Here is a 20,557-nt window from a genome sequence, read left to right as displayed (position 1 = left end):
AACTCGCTGCAGCACAGATATCAAAGAATGCACACCGCTAGACAACCCTTCTCCTTTGCTGTCATACTCCAGGGAGATAGCCTCCACAATCCAACGAGAAAGACGCTGCTTAACAAAATGCCCTACCCCGAGCTGGATTAGCGAAACAAGACAAAAATATGGTCACAAACACAGATATGCTGGGTCCTATCCATTTACATGCGTAAAGGGCGCAGCAGATACAGGCCATGCGACCTCCATTGTTCACTGGAAGCATACAGAGGAGGAGAGAAAGGGAACAGCTCGGAAGCCAGGGACCTGTGAGACATTGGCATAACCTCGGGAGTAGAAGTATGAATTAGGACATAACATCACTTGAGTCGCCAGGCGCAAACTCCACACAGGAAGGATGTACTGATAGCGCGTGGAGATCCCCAACACGCTTGGCCCGACGCCAAGGCCACGAGCTGGGCAGTCTTGTAGGAAAGGACCTTCAGGTCCAAAGATTCCAAGCATCCAGGACCAAAACCAGGTCCCAGGTCAGTGCCATAGGCTTAGACACTGGTCTGAGCCAGCAGACTCCTTTCAGGAATCGCACCACCAGAGGATAAGACCCCGGGGTAGAGCCATCAATCCCTACATGACACGCCGGGATGGCTGCCGTATAAACCTTCGATATGGAACAAGAAAGGCCCTGCGCAAAAGGCTCTTGCAAGAACATCAAAATATCCACCAAAGAGCTCTCAAACGCTCTCTTATATGTATACAACCCTCTCGCATAGACTGTGGTCGTAATCACGTTCAAGGGTTTAGTTTATTAGGATACCTATTATCTACTGCACATGCAGCAACTACCCTGCCTGGGGTCCAGATAAAACGTACAAATACATGACAAAGTACACGACAGTAATAGACAAGAACAACATAAGATAACACATTCAATTCAAAATTAAAATTAAATAAGAGTTATGTATAGGAAAGACACCAAGAAACAAAACAAAAAACTATTTACACACTATTCATAAATACATATTAATATTCTTATATATAGTACAGTTCCATTTTATCTTTAGAAAGAGAGACGCTGTGAAGCTGAACTTACTTTTTGTTTGAGTAACCTCTGGTGGCAGAGCATTCCACGATGACATGGCTCTAAACATAACTGACAACGCACTACATCTGTTTTTGGTTTGGGTACCGGGAAGACGAAGCACGTGTGTGTTTTCCGCATCAGACTAGCTGAATGGACACTTACTATAGCATTACAGCTTCCGTTCAGAAAGACAAGATTGGAGAGGTAGGGACAGAAAGAGAGAGACAGAAAGAGAGACAGAAAGAGAGAGACAGAAAGAGAGAGACAGAAAGAGAGACCGAAAGAGAGACAGAAAGAGAGAGACAGCGAGAGACAGAAAGAGAGAGAGAAAGAGAGACAGAAAGCGAGAGACAGAAAGAGAGACTTAAGAGACAGAAAGAGAGACTTAAAGAGAGAGACAGAAAGAGAGAGACAGAAAGACACAGAGAGAGACAGAAAGAGAGAGACAGAAAGACACAGAGAGAGACAGAAAGACACAGAGAGAGACAGAAAGAGAGACAGAAAGAGAGACAGAAAGAGAGAGACAGAAAGAGAGAGACAGAAAGAGAGTAAGAGCTGTCCTGGAAGGTAGCCAGGGGAGATGGAAAGTGGGAAGAAGGGAAGGACAGAAGCAGAGCAGCAGTAAGTTGGGCCACATTTTTATTTTATTGCATAACAATTCACTGTCGTTTCATCTAAAGTGTTAAGAAACATTCTAATTGCAAAGAAAACAATCCCACACAACTGAAAATGTTATGGAAGGACATTATGTACAATCGTTTCTTAGAGAGTTATGTCAGCAAAATTAGCACTTTAAACGCTCACAAACTCACCAGCAAATAACTGACGAGCAGAAAGAGAGGACAATATTAGAATGACAAAGGAGAAACTTAAATACTGATGTAACGTTCGTCTTCCTCCTCGTCTGAGGAAGAGCAAGGATCGGACCAAAGCGCAGCGTGGTTTGAATACATACTTTTAATTATAAACGAAGACGAAAAAACACTTGAACAAACTACAAAACAATAAACGACGTGAACAGACCTGAACTTGAGAACATAAAAACATGAACGCACGAACAGGAACAAACGAACGAAACAGTACCGTGTGGCGAACAAACACAGACACAGCAACAATCACCCACAAACAAACAGTGAAAACAGCCTACCTTAATATGATTCCCAATCAAATCAAATCAAAATCAAATCAAATTTTATTTGTCACATACACATGGTTAGCAGATGTTAATTCGAGTGTAGCGAAATGCTTGTGCTTCTAGTTCCGACAATGCAGTAATAACCAACAAGTAATCTAACCTAACAATTCCACAACTACTACCTTATACACACAAGTGTAAAGGGATAAAGAATGTGTACATAAAGATATATGAATGAGTGATGGTACAGAACGGCATAGGCAAGATGCAGTAATCAATCAGAGACAATGACAAACACCTGCCTCTGATTGAGAACCATATTAGGCCAAACGAACAAACCTAAACATAGAAACAAATAACATAGACTGCCCACCCCAACTCACGCCCTGACCATACTAAATAAAGACAAAACAAGGGGAATAAGGTCAGGAACGTGACAACTGAACACACATATGTGTCTCATTTCTCTCTACACCAGAGAATTGTCAGTGTAATATTTACACTCAGAAAATATTCTGCCTCCCAACAACAGATGCTCCCTGGTAAACCCGGTATTACTGCTGCTGGTGACCCGGAGTCCGACAGACATCTTCCCACCTGGAACCAAAGTGGTACCTCACACCGAGAAGAACAATTGAACTCGTCTAAGGGGGACATTGCTCTCTTAAAAACGGAGCGATGATCATTAGCAAAGGGATGGAATTCATTCAAACCCAGACTGTAGAAACCGTAACGACCCGGTTTAACATTGAACATTTCAAAAGAGTCAAAGCAACCTGTTTCTCACCTGTTCAAGTTATAACGAACATTAGCCTATTGGAAATACTGTGATGGTTAAATCATACTGCGAAGGTTAATGGAGATGAGTCTGTACGGGGTGGCTTTAGGACGTTTAGGAATCAACTGCTCTCCTTTTATTTCTAAAGGACTTTTCGGAACTCTGGCCTCTGGGTCAGAAACATCTCGCAGCAGCCGTCTCACCTCCACAAAACCAGCTGTGGGTTACAGGGGTGGTAGTAACAGTTGTGAAGACACCTGCTGGACTGTAGCAGGACAACAGTTACACTCTGTAAAGGATCTTATACGTTCCGCACAGCACATATCACCATGAGATTTAGATCCTGGATACTGTTCTACCCTGTAAAAAAAACAATAATAATTAAGTCCAATGTATTTCTTATACTTTTGCCTCTCACAGTGTGTAGGGTTTAAAAAAAACTCCCCTCGTGTCCAGGAAGCTACACACATAGGAACAGAATGAGAATAGCCTACGTACAGCACCTCTATTGATGCACATATTTCACCAACTGGGGAAATCAAATTTTATATTACCTCAGAAATATGTCCTGCTGGACTGAGGAATAGCGTGTAGGATGACTTTCACTACACACCAGTATCTAACAAATGATGTGAGGTAATTATACAAACAGTGCTCTATGAAACATCAGATTCCCCCCCCGTCCTGGTTGTTGCAATACGTACGTCAGTTTTTCACACAACCCCTCTCTGTGTCTGTGTGCTGGCTTGGAGCTGAATATACTTAGGGCAGTGGTTCCCAAACAAAAATGTCCCTATTCATTTATTTAGTGCTAATCAAATTGTATTTGTCACTTGCGCCGAATACAACAGGTGTAGTAGACCTTAGCGTTAAATGCTTACTTACAAGCCCGTAACCAACAATGCAGTTCAAAAAATAGGGTTATAAAAATATTTACTAAATAAACTGAAGTAAAAAAAATTAAATAAAAGTAACACAATAAAATAATAATAACGAAACTATATACAGGGGCTATATCAATGTGCAGGGGTACAGGTTAGTAAAGGTCATTTTTAAAATGTAGGTAGGGGTAAAGTGACTATGCATAGATAATAAACAGTGATTAGCAGCAGTGTAAATAGGGGGGAGTCAGTGTAAATAGTCCGGGTGGCCATTTGATTAATTGTTCAGGAGTCCTATTACAATGGCACAAGGCGAGACCCACATGCAGATACAGGAGGCAGATGGTTAAAGTCCAAGATGTTTATTAGCAATACAAAAGGGGTAGGCAAGAGAATGGTCGAGGACAGGCAAAAGATCAAAACCAGTTCAGAGTTCCAGAGGTACAAAATGGCAGGCAGGCTCGAGGTCAGGGCAGGCAGAATAGTCAGACAGGCGGGAATGGAGTCCAGAAAAACAAAGGTCAAAACCGAGAGGACTAGTAAAAGAGAACAGAAAAGCAGGAGCACGGGGAAAACACGCTGGTTGACTTGAACATACAAGACGAACTGGCGCAGAGAGACAGGAAACAACCGGGATAAATACACTGGGGAAAATAAGCGACACCTGGAGGTGGAGACAATCACAAGGACAGGTGAAACAGATCAGGGCGTGACACCTATGGCTTGGGGGTAGAAGCTGTTAAGGAGACTTGGGTGACTGGAGTCGTTGACCATTTTTTGGGCCTTCCTCTGACACCGCCTAGTATATACAGTTGAAGTTGGAAGTTTACATACACCTTAGCCAAATACATTTAAACTCAGTTTTCACAATTCCTGACATTTAATCCTAGTAAAAAGTCCCTGTCTTAGGTCAGTTAGGATCTTCACTTTATTTTAAGAATGTGAAATGTCAGAATAATAGTAGAGAGAATAATTTATTTCAGCTTTTATTTCTTTCAACACATTCCCAGTGGGTCAGAAGTTTACATAACCTCAATTAGTATTTGGTAGCATTGCCTTTAAATTGTTTAACTTGGGTCAAACGTTTCTGGTAGCCTTCCACAAGTTCCCACAATAAGTTTAAGAATTTTGGCCCATTCCTTCTGACAGAGCTGGTGTAACTGAGTCAGGTTTGTAGGCCTACTTGTTCGCTGATGCTTTTCAGCTCTGCCCACACATTTTCTATAGGATTGAGGTCAGGGCTTTGTGATGGACACTCCAATACCTTGACTTTGTTGTCCTTAAGCCACAACTTTGGAAGTATGCTTGGGGTCATTGTCTATTTGGAAGACCCATTTACGACCAAGATTTAACTTCCTGACTGATGTCTTGAGATGTTGCTTCAGTATTCCACATCATTTCTTCTTTCTCATGATGCAATCTATTTTGTGAAGTGCACCAGTCCCTCCTGCAGCAAATCACCCCCACAACATGATGCTGCCACCCCCATGCTTCACTGTTGGGATGGTGTTCCTCGGCTTGCAAGCCTCCCCCTTTTTCCTCCAAACATTACGATGGTCATTATGGCCAAACAGTTACATTTTTGTTTCATCAGACCAGAGGACATTTCTCCAAAAAGTACGATCTTTGTCCCCATGTGCAGTTGCAAACCGTAGTCTGGCTTTTTTATATGCGGTTTTGGAGCAGTGGCATCTTCCTTGCTGAGCAGCCTTTCAGGTTATGTCTATATAGGACTTGTTGTACTGTGGATATAGATACTTTTGTACCTGTTTCCTCCAGCATCTTCACAGGGTTGCTGTTGTTCTGGGATTGATTTGCACTTTTCGCACCAAAGTACGTTCATCACTAGGAGACAGAACGCGTCTCCTTCCTGAGCGGTATAACGGCTGCGTGGTCCCATGGTGTTTATACATGCATACTATTGTTTGTACAGATGAACATGGTACCTTCAGGCATTTGGAAATTGCTCCCAAGGATGAACCAGACTTGTGGAGGTCTACAAATGCTTTTTCTGAGGTCTTGGCTGATTTCTTTTGATTTTCCCATGATGTCAAGCAAAGAGGCACTGAGTTTGAAGGTAGGCCTTGAAATACATCCACAGGTACACCTCCAATTTACTCAAATGATGTCAATTAGCCTATCAGAAGCTGCTAAAGCCATCACATCATTTTCTGGAATTTTCCAAGCTGGTTAAAGGCACAGCCAGCTTAGTGTATGTAAACTTCTGACCCACTGGAATTGTGATACAGTGAAATAATCGGTCTGTCAACAATTGTTTTAAAAATGACTTGTGTCATGCACGAAGTAGATATCCTAACCGACTTGCCAAAACTATAGTTTGTTAAAATCTCTCTGGGATATGTGGGACGCTAGCGTCCCAACTGGCCAACATACAGTGAAAATGCAGAGCGCCAAATTCAAATAAATTACTATAAAAATTTAACTTTGATGAAATCACACATTCAATATACCAAATTAAAGCTACACTTGTTGTGAATCCAGCCAACGTGTCAGATTTCAAAAATGCTTTACGGCGAAAGCAAACGATGCTATTATCTGAGCATAGCACCCAAGCAAACAAACACAGACCATCATATTTCAACCTTCCAGGCGCGACACAAAACGCAGAAATAAAGATATAATTCATGCCTTACTTTTGACGAGCTTCTTCTGTTGGCACTCCAATATGTTCCATAAACATCACAAATGGTCCTTTTATTCGATTAATTCCGTCGATATATATCCAAAATGTCCATTTATTTGGCGCGTTTGATCCAGAAAAACACTGGTTCCAACCTGCGCAACATGACTACAAAATATCTCAAAAGTTACCTGTAAGCTTTGTCCAAACATTTCAAACTACTTTTGTAATACAACTTTAGGTATTTTTTTACGTAAATAATCGATAAAATTGAAGACGGGATGATCTGTGTTCAATACCGGAGGAAAACAACGTGTAGCGAGCCTCTGTTTAACGCGCCTCTAACAAAGAGTAAACTTCCCTCGAGCCTCATTCTGAACAGTGTTACTTCTTCCTTTCTCAAAGGAAAAACCTCAACCAATTTCTAAAGACTGTTGACATCCAGTGGAAGCGATAGGAACTGCAAGAAGGTCCCTTAGAAATCTGGATTCCCAATGAAATCCCATTGAAAAGAGAGTGACCTCAAAAAACAAAATCTGAATGGTTTGTCCTCGGGGTTTCACCTGCCAAATAAGTTATGTTATAGTCACAGACATGATTCAAACAGTTTTAGAAACTTCAGAGTGTTTTCTATCCAAATCTACTAATAATATGCATATCTTAGTTTCTGGGCATGAGTAGCAGGCAGTTTAATTTGGGCACGCTTTTCATCCAAAATTACGGATGCTGCCCCCTATCCTAGAGTAGTTTTAACAATAAATTTGTGGAGTGGTTGAAAAACGAAATATGAAGTGAAGAGAAGAAAAAGCCTGGAAGGAGGAGAGATGACTGGTAACGATTCGGTTGACCGTTTTATGTGTGGATTAATTGGTGGAGCAGAGGACCTTGTGCATTTCAGGTACAATAACAACTCAATGTTTATATCCCAGGACAAATTAGCTAGCATCAACAAGCTAGCTAAATAGGACAAATTAGCTAGCAAGTGCTAGCTAGCTAGCTAAATTGCCATAAATGTTTAATGCTTTTCGACCTGTCCCCAAATTAATATAATTGGTTCAGAGTTTGTTTTGATATTTTAACCTGCGTGTCGTGATCACGTTTGGTGTGGGGGGACAAAATGCATTTATGCACGATGGCGCACGATGGTGCACTATGGCGCACGCGCGTAGCCGGTTTGGGTTCCGTGTTACGGTCGGATGCAGAGCAATTGCCATTCCAGGCGGTGATGCAATCGGTCAGGATGCTCTTGATAGTGCAGCTGTTGAACTTTTTGAGAATCTGGGGACCCATGTCAAATTTTTTCAGTGTCCTGAGGGGGAAAAGGTGTTGTTGTACCCTCTTTACGACTGTCTTGGTGTGTTTCGGCCATGATAGTTTGTTGGTGGTGTGGACACCAAGGAACTTGACACACTCTACCCGCTCCACTACAGCACTGCCGATGTGAAAGGGGGCGTGTCCGGCTCTCTTTTTCCTGTAGTCCACGATCAGCTCCTTTGTCTTGCTCACATTGAGGGAGAGGTTGTTGTCCTGGAACCACACGGCCAGGTTCCTGACCTCCTCCCTATAGGCTGTCTCATTGTTGTCGGTGATCAGGCCTACCACTGTTGTGTCGTCAGCAAACTTAATGATGGTGTTGGAGTCGTGCTCGGCCACGCAGTCGTGGGTGAACAAGGAGTACAGGAAGGGACTAAGCACGCACCCCTGAGAGGCCCCCTTGTTGAGGATCTGCGTGGCAGATTTGTTGTTGCCTACCGTTAACCCCTGGGGGCGGCCCGTCAGGAAGTCCAGGATCCAGTTGCAGAGGGAGGTGTTTAGTCCCAGGGTCTTTAGCTTGGTGATGGGCTTTGTGGGCACTATGGTGTTGAATGCTGAGCTGTAGTCCATGAACAGCATTCTCACATAAGTGTTCCTTTTGACCTTATAGACAGGTGTGTTTCCTTCTAAACCATGTCCAAACAATTGAATTGGCCACAGGTGGACTCCAATCTAGTTGTAGTGACATCTCAAGGATGATCAAAGGAAATTGGATGCACCTGAGCTCATTTTGGAATGTCATAGCAAATGGGTGTCAATATTTATGTAAGTGAGATATTTGTGTACTTCATTTTCAATAAATTTGCAAACATTTCTAAAAACATGTTTTTTACTTTGTCATTATGGGGTATTGTGTGTAGGTGATAATTTAATCAATGTTGAATTCAGGCTGTAACACAACAAAATATGGAATAAGTCAAGGGGTATGAATACTTTATGAAGGCACTGCAAGACCCTTTGACTCAGTAATGATTAAAAACACACCATTATTTAATGTTACTTCACCGGTTAACACTTCCAGCACTAAGCAGGGAGTTCTATTTTATTGTCTTTGGCCTCTGTGTTGAGTCATGACAAATAATTGGTAGTGACAGCTTTATGAAATAGAACTTACCCCTTTGCTTCTCAAACATCACACACTTGTCACCAAGAAAAATGTACCAAGAAAAAAACATACAAAATAATGTATCTTTCGTCTCTCTGTTTCATAAATTTCCTTCCATTCGCATGAGGCTGAATGTATCTCACCAGAGAAAGCATCTGAGCGAACGAAACAGCGCCCCTCAGTCTCGGTATGTGTAGCACATCTATATGATGATGTCTGGTCAAAAAGAGTATGACATTTTTGCTTCCCATAGCATCAACTGCAAGGGAAGCCAGCTAGCATTTGGACTCCCTTGATCAACTAAAATCATTTTTATCAGCTAAACTGAGTGAGCTCAGCAGTGAATGGTCCTGGCACACCCCTAAAAAGTGTCAAGAGAAGCCAGTTTGGATTTTGCTTCACGCCAATCACATCAGAAGCCAAACGTCATTGAAAGAAAAAACTTCAACTGTTGCATATTTCATAAACTTCCCATGGATGGTGATAGAGATTTGGACTTGTGGTTTTACTTAATTCTCCATACTGGCCAATGATTATAATGGCGATTCTGTTCGAACCATAAATTCATACATTGTGCCCCTGCCCTGAGAGGATGGAAGTTCAACATGTAGCTAGATGTAATAGGTTAATGCATGCATGCATGCAGGAGTACCTGCCTGTGTGTCATCAAAGGTTGTGAAATGCCTGTGTGTTTTACCTGCGAATGGACCTACAAAGCTGGTTTGTTGAAGATCGAAATGGAGTGAATTGAACAGCTTCTGATAGGCCTTAATCTTCTGATAGGTCTTACTTGTTCCGTCAAGAATCTCTCTCATCAAAGAGACTATAGTTCTGCATCAGTTCCCCCATACAGCAAAGTTCAAAGGTCAAACCTGTTTACTGTAATGTGTTCCTATAATGACCAGTGGTTCAGTTAATGGCTAAATAACTACAACCATTCTCTCCTTTAATCTCTACTGTGTGTGTGTGTGTGTGTGTGTGTGTGTGTGTGTGTGTGTGTGTGTGTGTGTGTGTGTGTGTGTGTGTGTGTGTGTGTGTGTGTGTGTGTGTGTGTGTGTGTGTGTGTGTGTGTGTGTGTGTGTGTGAGACATCAAACACAGACTGACCCAAAGGCTGTATGTATATTGTTAAAGTATGGGAGCTACAGTAAGGGAGAACAATTAACCACACACACACACACACACTGGAAACCAGGTATGTAATTTGAATGACTAATTCTAACTGTATGGGGACTGGTTTTCCATTGACCCTGTGTGAGACCAGAAGTTCTTCTTTTCATAGTTCTGAGTGGTTCATCTGAGCCATTCTGTGTGCTAATTCATAGCATGGTTTGTTACTGCAGGGGTCTGTATGTACAGACATTAATAGACTGTCTGTTAGCAGCTCTGAGACAGACCTTCTCTGTTTCCCCTTTGTAATGCCTGAGGGAGGCATGAGAAAAGAGAGGCCTGCTTGGCGCAGTGTGTATGTGTGTGTTCATTTGTGTGTGTGTGTGTGTGTGTGCGTGCATGCACATGTGCATGTGTGTGTGTTAATTGTCCCATATTAAAACAGTAGATTTGGCAGGGGTTAGGGCCCATGCACACACAACGCTAGTTTCCTGTAACAGGGTTTGTGGGGTCTGATCTGCAATAGCTATAGCTGTAGATTAACCATGACATAAAGGCAACTTAACCTGAGTGAATATTTTTATTTATTTAACCAGGCAAGTCAGTTAAGAACTCTTATTTACAATGACGGCCTACCCGGGAAACAGTGGGTTAACTGCCTTGTTCAGGGGCAGAACGACAGCATTTTACTTTGTCAGCTCAGGGATTCGATCCAGCAACTTTTCGGTTACAGGCCCAACCCTCTAACCAGGGGCTACCTGCCGCCCCTGTGTTGTGTTGATGTGTTGATGTAGTGATGTAGTGTTGCCAATAGTTTCTGTTATTGCTCTTTACAGTATTGAAAAAAGTACGCAAACATAAAAATGAATACTTTTTATTTAAAGATTACATTTTACTCAACAATCTAGTTGAACATTGAAATGACGTTACATCAGAGGAAATGGCTCATGTGAAAAGATCTGGAGACATTATACGTTCGAGCTCCTTCATATGAACGTGTGCTTGACGTATAAAACTACAAAAATATAATATTTCTTACAATATTTGTTTTTACTCAAAATGAAAATGTGATGCATCTCATGCTTAAGATTGTTATATGAAAAAGTAAAGTGAAAGTAAAGTATTATACCACTAAAGACAATAGAAAAACAACAGTTGACTAACTGTAGTAGACCAACGGTGTGGATCATATTCTTGTTCTCATTATAACATTCTAAACGTACGTATTGTTAATGAATGAATATGTTGGATGTAAAGTGCATATCGGTATCCAAAATAACATACAGTATATGACATTAATAGGCAGTCAAGCCAATCTATCTACTATTGCCATTTCTACTATTACTATTACTATACTGCTACTAACACTAGCACACTAAAACTGCTGATAGATTGGCTTTCATAGGGTCTGGTTTGCTAAATATGAAACTTTATAATTTCCATAATGTTTCATGACCCATTGACGTGGTAGTCTGTCTGACAACAAGTTAGTTTGGTTAACCCACTGCATGTGTTGTCTGGGATTTTAGTTCATACGGTACGGGACTAGTCAATGTCGGAATTAAAGGGAAACCTGAACTACGAAGTTGGCAAGCCGTGGGTTGTTAGTTATGTGACTGAACGTTCCCTTTATGGTAGTCTGGATTAACTGTTCCTTTCATAACATCTGGACGTACTACCTTTAATGTTTCCATAACCATGACACCGCTACGGACGACTACTTTTTCATTGGTCGCTCAATAAGCAGAGTTCTGACTCGAAATGTTCTAGAATACTCAGAAAGACCGAAATACAACAACATACCGTTCAACATTCTCCGTCAATGACCGTGTTCAGCTAACAGCTAACAGCTATCACACGCGCGCACGCATCCACAAACACAGTTCTTAAAATACCTTATAGACTGGAAGGGTTGTACAGGGTCTCACTACCAGTCACAGTTCTACAGAGATAAACCAACTGTTGGCACCAAACTGGCAGCCACCGTTCCATGACAACAACATTGGAATTAGCATTTTAACTTGAGAGTCAATATCTTGGAACCTTCGTGCCAACGTGGCGCCGACTGAAATTCTAAATCTCCAACTAACTTTTCCAAACTGTGTATATCTATGTCTTTGCTAATTACCAAAGCTGCTCAGAGAATAAAATCACAGACTATGTTTCACATTAAGACTCTTTATATAAAATACTTCAACATCCAGCATGGCTGGATACAAAACAAAAAAATATTGGTTGAGTCGGTACTAGACAGGGATGTCCATTCACTCCGGTGTGTTCTTAAGCAGACATGCTGTAGTGTGTTCTAGTGGCGCTGCCCTGCACACGTGAACACCCCCATGCCTCTTGGATATTTCTTTGCATTGCTGAACCTTGTACACTCTCCAGGACAAGCTGATAGAGTTGGATTGTGAGTTGTGAATTCTGTCATGAATCCTCCCTCATTATCTCTTCCTTTCCTTCCTCTCCCTATCTCAGCCCCATCAATACCTACCTAAAGCACAGTTCTAATTCCTAAATGACAGAGAAGCCAGGGGCCAAAACAACTCCAAAAATCTATACCGATCAAATAGGATAGTAAAAAAACAGTATATACATCATATATAAAAACATACATGCACAGATATAATTTCACTTGGCGCTAATAGGGGTGGATTCTATAAGGGGTACAAGTGGTTATGGTAACATAGGTAACAGAGGTGGTGGTTTTGGCAAGCCATGGGTTGGATGGTTCCGTGATGGACAGGATAAGTGCTGTTCAGCGTGCGTGCCAGGTGAGTAGATGTTACACGCTATACTCCTCACATTACATACAGCCGCTAGTGAAAGTGTACATACCCCTTCACAATTTGCCTTAAAATTACATCTAAAAAGGGATTACATTAGATTTGTTTCCTACTGATCTACACAACCGACTCCACATTTGATATAACATTTTTCAAATGACTGAAAAACACTAAATGAGGATGTATTGATTGCGTGTTTTCCCACCCCAAAGTAAATACTTGGTGGAAGCACCTTTGGCAGTGATTACAGATGTGAATATTTTGAATGAGATTCTACCAACCTTTCACAACTCTTAGGGCAACATATATCCATTGTTTTTGTCAAAATTGCTCAAGCTCAGTGCATTTGGATGGGAATCATTGATGGACAGCAATATTCAAACCTTGTCTCAGAATTTTAAAGCACATTTAAGTCAGGACAGAGAATGGACCATTCAGGAACATTCAACACCTCTTAGAAAGCTATTATAGTGTGTGTTTGGCATAAAAAATGGTGTAATTGTCTCAGAAAAGTAGAACTATCCAAGGATTGGGTTTTCAGAAGACCGATTCGGGTTTTCCTCTAACATTTTACCTGGGCTTTGCTCCTTTCATATTTATTTTGATCCTGACAAACTCCCCAGTCCTTGCCGATGACAAGCATACCCATAACATGATGCTGCCACCACAATACTAAAAAAACAAAGGGATCAACAACAGTGCATTCCCTTCCCATTACTGGCCTGTATGACAAAGTGAAAAGAAGGAATCAAAGTCAAAACAAATATGAAAGGAGCAAACCCCAGGTAAAAAGTTCAAGGAAAACCCACCTCTGTATTTTTCAGAAAGACAATTACACAATGTTTTATGTCAAAGACACCAGAATTGCTTTCCAAGAGGTGTTGAGTGTTCCTGAGTGTTCTAGACCTGACTTACGTTTTCTTGAAAATCAGAGACAATGTTTGAATATTTCTGTCCATAAATGATTCGCAACCAAATTTATTGACTTAGAGCTATTTTGACAAAAACAATGGTCATACAAGTATGTTGTCCTACGAGTTGTGCAAAGTTGGTAGAATATTATCCTAAATTATTCACAGCTGTAATAGCTGACAAAGGAGCTTCCACCAAGTACTATCTCTGGGGTGTGAAGACATCTTCGCTTTTTTTTAATAACTTTCTTTCACTTTGAAAATGTAGGTTGTGTAGATCTGTTGGAAAAAAATTGAATATGATCCCTTTTTAGATAAAAATTTAAGGTAGTAAAATGTGAAGAATGTGCAAGAGGAGTGTAGACCTTCACTTGGCACTGTTTCTGTTGGGTGGTCTTCCTGCAGGCTCTCTAGTTGATCTGCTTAGCTTTCTTCATCCTGAAACAGAGAAACACCCAGTATGAATATACAATAGTTAACATAGACATATGGATTCGTCCTTGTGTGTTCAGGTCAACCACTTGACTGTTCCGCCAGCAAAAACACTTTGATTAAACACCATATTTAGATTAATGACTATTTGTTTTAGTCTGAGTCTCTGCTGCCCAGTGTTAGAGAAACTGGAATGTACTACCTCGCTCTGCCAAACCTCCCCTGTGATAACTACTGCTACTGGGGTCCACAGCGAAACACTCCTCCTGTGTGTTTGTGTGTGTGTCCCCTGTATTAATACTCTCTGTATTTTCCAGACAGTTGTAGCTGTTAGTAACACATGGGTCAATTAGACTAATGGTACGAAACACATTCAACACAATGATTATCCAGCTTAAGTCTCTCTATCAGGACCAGTGGCAGCGTATTCAGGGATTTCAAGGGAACCAGGTGTCCCCAAAAAATGTCCCAAGAAAAAAACATATACAATTATTTATCTTTTGCCTGTCTGTGTTTCATAATTTTCCTTCAACTCGCAAGAGGCTGAATGTATCTCACTGGAGAAAGCATCCGAGCGAGCAAAACAGCGCCCCTCTGTCTCTGTATGTGAAGCCCATCTATTTCATGCTGTCCTGTCAAAAAAGAGTATGATAATTTTGCCATCCGTAGCATTGAATGCAGGGGAAGCTAGCGAGTATTTGGCCTCCCTTGATAATAAAAATAAATAAATAGCTAAACAGTGTTGAGCGAAACTGAGTGAGCGAAACTGTGAATGGTCCTGGCGTACCCAAAAAAGTGTGAAGGGAAGCCAGTTTGGATTTGGCTTCACTCCAATCACATCAAAAGCCAAACGTCATTGACAGAAAAAATAAATTGTTGCATCTCGTTATGTTGTTGTCCTAAGGGGGCTAGCTAGCTAGCTAAAAATGTCCCTTTCATAAATTAGCCATGGATGGAGATAGGGATTTTGACTTGTGGTTTTACTTAATTCTCCATACTGGCCAATGATTATAATGGTGATTTTGATCCAACCATGAATTCATACATTGTGCTCCTTGCCTGAGAGGATGGAAGTTCAATATGTAGCTAGATGTACTAGGCTAGTGTTAACCAGCTGGCTCATCGTTGCCCATGAAAGGAAGTTAGGCCTAGGACAACAAAAACTAAAAGTGTGTACGGTATGGCAGACTCATAGATAGTTTTGGTAACATGAGAGAAAGGTGGATGGTATTAGCGTTTCTCTACAAGTAGGGTGAGTGAACATGTTTTTCTACTTGAACGCGCGTGCGCACAGACAGAAATCAGTACCATGGACTGCTACTTAATATTTAGCTTATGTTGATTGGACTAAATAGTTTTTGGTATATTTTAGTTGTCACTGCATTAGACTAAGCAAAGATAATATGATGATGTTGAAATGTTAAAGTTGAAATTGGTGCTGGAATAGTGGAGGCAGCTCCTGTTTTCTTTGCTACTTGCGGTAACTCTGTTTTAAATCAATAGTTGTTTAGTAGTCCGAAAATGTCGGAAACATTAACTTACTTGACCATGCTGTAGGTCATGTAACATGTTACATGCAATGTGCTTTCTAGACTTCAACGGACAGATGTTGCTCTCTGGTTTTGTGAGGAAACATAGGTGTGGTTGAATTGTATCTTGTTTTTGGCTATCATGGTGGCAAGGCATATGAACTAACAGGTTATAGAGCCAAAAACGCAATTATCACCACATAGGATGTAGTATGGCAATTTTTCCTGGTTTGGCTTTCCAGTGATTTTATCAACGTACCATTACTGCTCAGGACCCAGTTAAATATCTCTCTCTGTAGCCAGTTAACTCTATAGAATCACTAGATACTCTGGCTGGACATATACGTTGCTTTGACTGGCGTACCCACTACAAGTAGCTCTTCACACTTGGCCAAGAGCGCACCCACGCACCAGAAGCATGGGAGAAAATAGTCTATCTAACCTCTGTCATTTCCTTTTTTCAATACCCACACAACAGAGAAACACCTGCAGAGTTCATTTGATTCTTAGTGATCCAATTCTTCTCGAACGAAGGCATTCTCAAGGAGTTGAGCAGTGCAGCTCTCCAACACGCCCACAACGGTGTGTAAGAGCTGTACACTGTCTGCCTCTATGTTTGTATAGTACAGTAGTCTGCATGCTGATCTGTGTCTGGCAGCTACAGTGCCTTCAGAAAGGATTCACACCCCTTGACTTATTTCACATTTTGTTGCGTTACAGCCTGAATTCAAAATGTATTAAATATATTTTTCTCTCTCACCCATCTACACACAATACCCCATAATGACAATATGAAAAGCATGTTTTTAGAAATGTTTGCACATTTATTGAAAATGAACTACAGAAATATCTCATTTACATAGGTATTCACACCGCTGACTAAAATACTTTATAGAAGCAACTTTGGCAGCGATTACAGCTGTGAGTCTTTCTGGGTAAGTCTCTAAGAGCTTTCCACACCTGGATTTTGCCACACTTGCCCATTATTATTTTCAAAATTCATCAAGCTCTGTTAAATTGGTTGTTGATCATTGCTAGACAACTATTTGCATGTATTGCCATAGGTTTTCAAGTAGACTTAAGTCAAACATTTAACTCGGCCACTCAGGAACTTTCACTGTCTTCTTGGTAAGCAACTCCAGTGTACATTTGGCCTTGTGTTTTAGGTTATTGTCCTGCTGAAAGGTGAATTGATCTCCCAGTGTCTGGTGGAAAGCAGACTGGTTTTCCTCTAGGATTTTGTCTGTGCTTAGCTCCAATCTGTTTCTTTTTTATCCTGAAAAACTCCCTATCCCTTACCGATTACAAGCATACACATAACATGATGCAGCCACCACTATGCTTGACAATATGGAGAGTGGTACTCAGTAATGTGGTGTATTGGATTTGCCCCAAACATTACACTTTATATTCAGGACAAAAAGTTAATTGCTTTGCCACATTTTTTGCAATATTACTTTGTTGCCTTATTGCAAACAGGATGCATGCTTTGGAATAGTTTTATTATGTACAGGCTTTCAGACCGTTTTTTAAAACTGTATCCAGTTCAGTACGAACGATTGCTGTATGCTTTGCGAGTTCATTCTTGACTGCTTGTAACTCCGACTTAATAAAATGAAAGTCCTCATTGAGCGCCTCCTTGAGTTCCGACTTGAGTATAGATGAAATATCCGCTCTGAGGGCAGCAAGAATCTCGGCCTTCAAATCCTTGGTGTTCATTTTTTCACAGAGCCGAGGAGCCGCATTTACACATTAAAACTCAAATAAAAGTTGAACAAAGTAACGCACGTCATTCAAAGGCTGTGTTTCCTAGTTCTTTAGCGGGTCAAAGCACAAAGAAACTATTAAATAAATGCAATTGGTCTACCCCATGGGTTGCTCACTAGCGCCCCCCAAAACATACTTTCTTACAATCTGTTTTACCATGTATGAATATGTTATTGAATGTGTTTCTATGGGCTAATGGCAGTAAGGACAAAGTCATTGTTTTATCAAATAATTCCTCTTCACAGGAAGAGAACATAAAATACTATTACTAGAGAGGCTGAAAGCTTGAAGCGGATTGGGTTACATTTACTCAGCTCTTCTCCAATCAGAGGGCAGAGGAACACAGGAAACAGGAAATAGCAGGGTGGCTTAGGTCACAAGGCTAGCTGAATAAGAGGGTAATGTCTGGAAAGTACCTGGAAAAAACAATGAAATAAGATGGCAACAACCAGGCATGAACACCAATTATCTTAATATTTTGTTTGTAGCTGCTAAGTACTGATATAAAGAGTGATGAATTATCCTGGTTGTTATGTAGGAACAACTATTCCTTACTGAAGAACTACCAATAATAGAGGGTATACTTATTAAGAATGTACTTGGAACTTTCACTTATGCTTTATGTGGACCATCCTAAAAACGTCCTTTTTAGGTCTTTGCTTGAAACTGCCTTTTGTCTTGTTTCCGATTACTTTCCTGTCATTATAGTTATTTCAGCACTGTACTTAAGTACATATTATGTACCTTACCTGTTACTTCGTGCGTAGTCTCACCGTATTGTTTCAGTGTACCTATGGGGCTGTATTCTAAAGCAACGCTCTGTTCCCGTTACCGTGTAAATTACTAGGACCATTGTTTCAGTGTAGCTTACTGTTACTTCCTGGATAGTTTCACCATAGTTTCAGTGTACCTACGGGGCCTTGACACTGTATTCTAAAGCAATGCTCTGTTTCCCTGTTATTGTGTAAATTACTATTACTTTCACCTTAGTTTCTGTTTTCTTCAGATTTTCACAGATAGATTAACACTACAATAGTAAATATGATTTATTTAGCTTCTTGTAGCAAACAATAAGTCATCAGTCCTCATATCAAGAAAATAGCATTACCATAGAACTGAATGTGGCAATTTTCTGAATGAAACCAACAACTTTTTTGTTGGCAGTCTATGGCACACCAAGACTGCCAGACTGTGGTTGGTGTTTCGGGCAGCGTCCAGTTTGTCCTTGTAGTTCTTGTTGATGTGAGGCCTCAGCATGTTTATCTACTGTGTGGTGGAAGGAGGCAGAGAAACTTGGTCTTCTAGACAGGTTGAATTTACCACCCTGGGTCCTATGCTGGGCCATAGACTTCACCAAGGCTTCTACGGAGTACAACGAGTACTGCAACATACAGGGACAACATACTTTACACATGAACTTATACACACACACACACTCACATAAGGAACAAAGGCAGCAGTGATTTACTGTAATCCAATCAAGTTGATCAAATCCAATTTTATTGGTCACATACACATATTTAGCAGATGATATTGCGGGTGTAGCGAAATGCTTGTAATCTGGATAATCAAAAATAATACTAGAAAGAAAGTAAACAAACGCAGTTTGTTGCTGGTGAGGAAGTAAGTGGAGGGTTTGAGGTTGGCTGTCATGGCTTTAGCCAGCTCCTCATGGACACTCTTAGGGTTAGGGACACCCCGCTGGCTGAGTTCGGCTCTGGCTTGAACACAAACTGGAGAGAGACACCAGGGGCAGAGAGAGCCACAGTCACTTAAAAGCTCTCAATGATAAATATGAGATCAGCACGAGTGATGAGGTGGTATACGTCTATAGGTGTAAGGCTAGTTTAGTGTAGAGATTGTACTGTACCTTCACATAGGACCTGAGGTGGTGTTCCAGTCCCTACTCGTGAGCTACAATATGAACCATCACTCTGGAAACAGAGGAACAGCATTAGTCTTAGCTTACAACCTCGTTAAAATATCAAGAAAGTGTACAGTATTATATAGAGCCATTATTGCATGGAACTCTCTTCCGTCTCATATTGCTCAAGTGAACAGCAAACCTGGTTAATAAAAAAACAGATAAAGGAACACCTCATGGCACAGTGCTTCTCCCCTATTTGATCTAGATATTGTATTGATATGTAGGCTACGTGTGCCGTTTTTACATTTATGTACTTTATCCTTGAGCTGTTTTTGTCTGTTAATGTTCTGTAATATGTCACATTTCATGTTTTGTGTGGACCCCAGGAAGAGTAGATGCTGCTTTCACAACAGCTAATGGGGGTCCTAATAAAATACCAAAACATTTTGTTGCTGTGTTATTATAATATCTTGCCAATGCTTACTGGCATTTGAATATAGCACGGAAATATAGCACGGAAATATAGCACGGAAAATCCGGACACAATGTAGACACGGTAAATGTAGGTGTCGACACGTGATGTGTTTGAAATTCCATGATCAGAACAACATGATCAGAATACAAAAACTGCATTAACTGTCAAGTCACGAAATGCTTTGAAAGGCTGGTCATGGCTGACACAACAGTGGTGGGCCTGATCACCGACAACGATGAGACAGCCTATAGGGAGGAGGTCAGAGAGCTCAGAAACATAGTATCTAAGGAACCCGGAAAACAGCTAAAACTTTATTGAGACTGAGTAGAGACCATTACTGGTCAGAGGCAGTGGGTTACAGGGCTTACATTTAAATGTTAATCACTCAGAATTCTATTATTTTCCCTTCCCGTCCCTGTCCTACCTTCCCCTCTCCTACCCTTACCATGATGATGCCCTCATGGATGCTGAGGTATCCATGCGGCAGGTTGGAAGCACAATCTTAATCTGAGGGGGGGGGGGGAATACACTCTCTTATAATATATTAGAGATTCATATGTTTTAATAATACTTACTATGATTCTATTCATGTGCAACACATTCTTCATACAGTAATGATACAGTAATGACCCAATCATTGAATACCCAGTGCTTTGTCCTTACATAAAGTACCTCATCATAGACCTTTGGGTTCTGCTGGTGACGTAAGACTGCAGCGAAGGCCTGCTTGGTGAAGAGGTCCACCTGGTCACCTG

General features: G+C 41.0%; 1 protein-coding gene across 1 annotated transcript in view; it reads right to left on the bottom strand.

Annotated features, from left to right (window-relative positions):
• Positions 1-10,905: 10,905 nt before the first annotated feature.
• Positions 10,906-20,557, bottom strand: part of cxcl12a (chemokine (C-X-C motif) ligand 12a (stromal cell-derived factor 1)) — a 37,701-nt gene continuing 28,049 nt past the window's right edge. The window contains exon 4 of the mRNA XM_038960273.1: positions 10,906-14,170. Coding sequence (XP_038816201.1) covers positions 14,143-14,170 — 28 coding nt within the window. The 3' untranslated portion in view covers positions 10,906-14,142. The remainder of the gene's footprint in view (positions 14,171-20,557) is intronic.

Source organism: Salvelinus namaycush, chromosome 22 (genome assembly GCF_016432855.1).
Source record: "Salvelinus namaycush isolate Seneca chromosome 22, SaNama_1.0, whole genome shotgun sequence".
NCBI lineage: Eukaryota > Metazoa > Chordata > Actinopteri > Salmoniformes > Salmonidae > Salvelinus > Salvelinus namaycush.
Note: the sequence above shows the minus strand (reverse complement) of the source record. Positions and strands in the feature narration are given on the sequence as shown.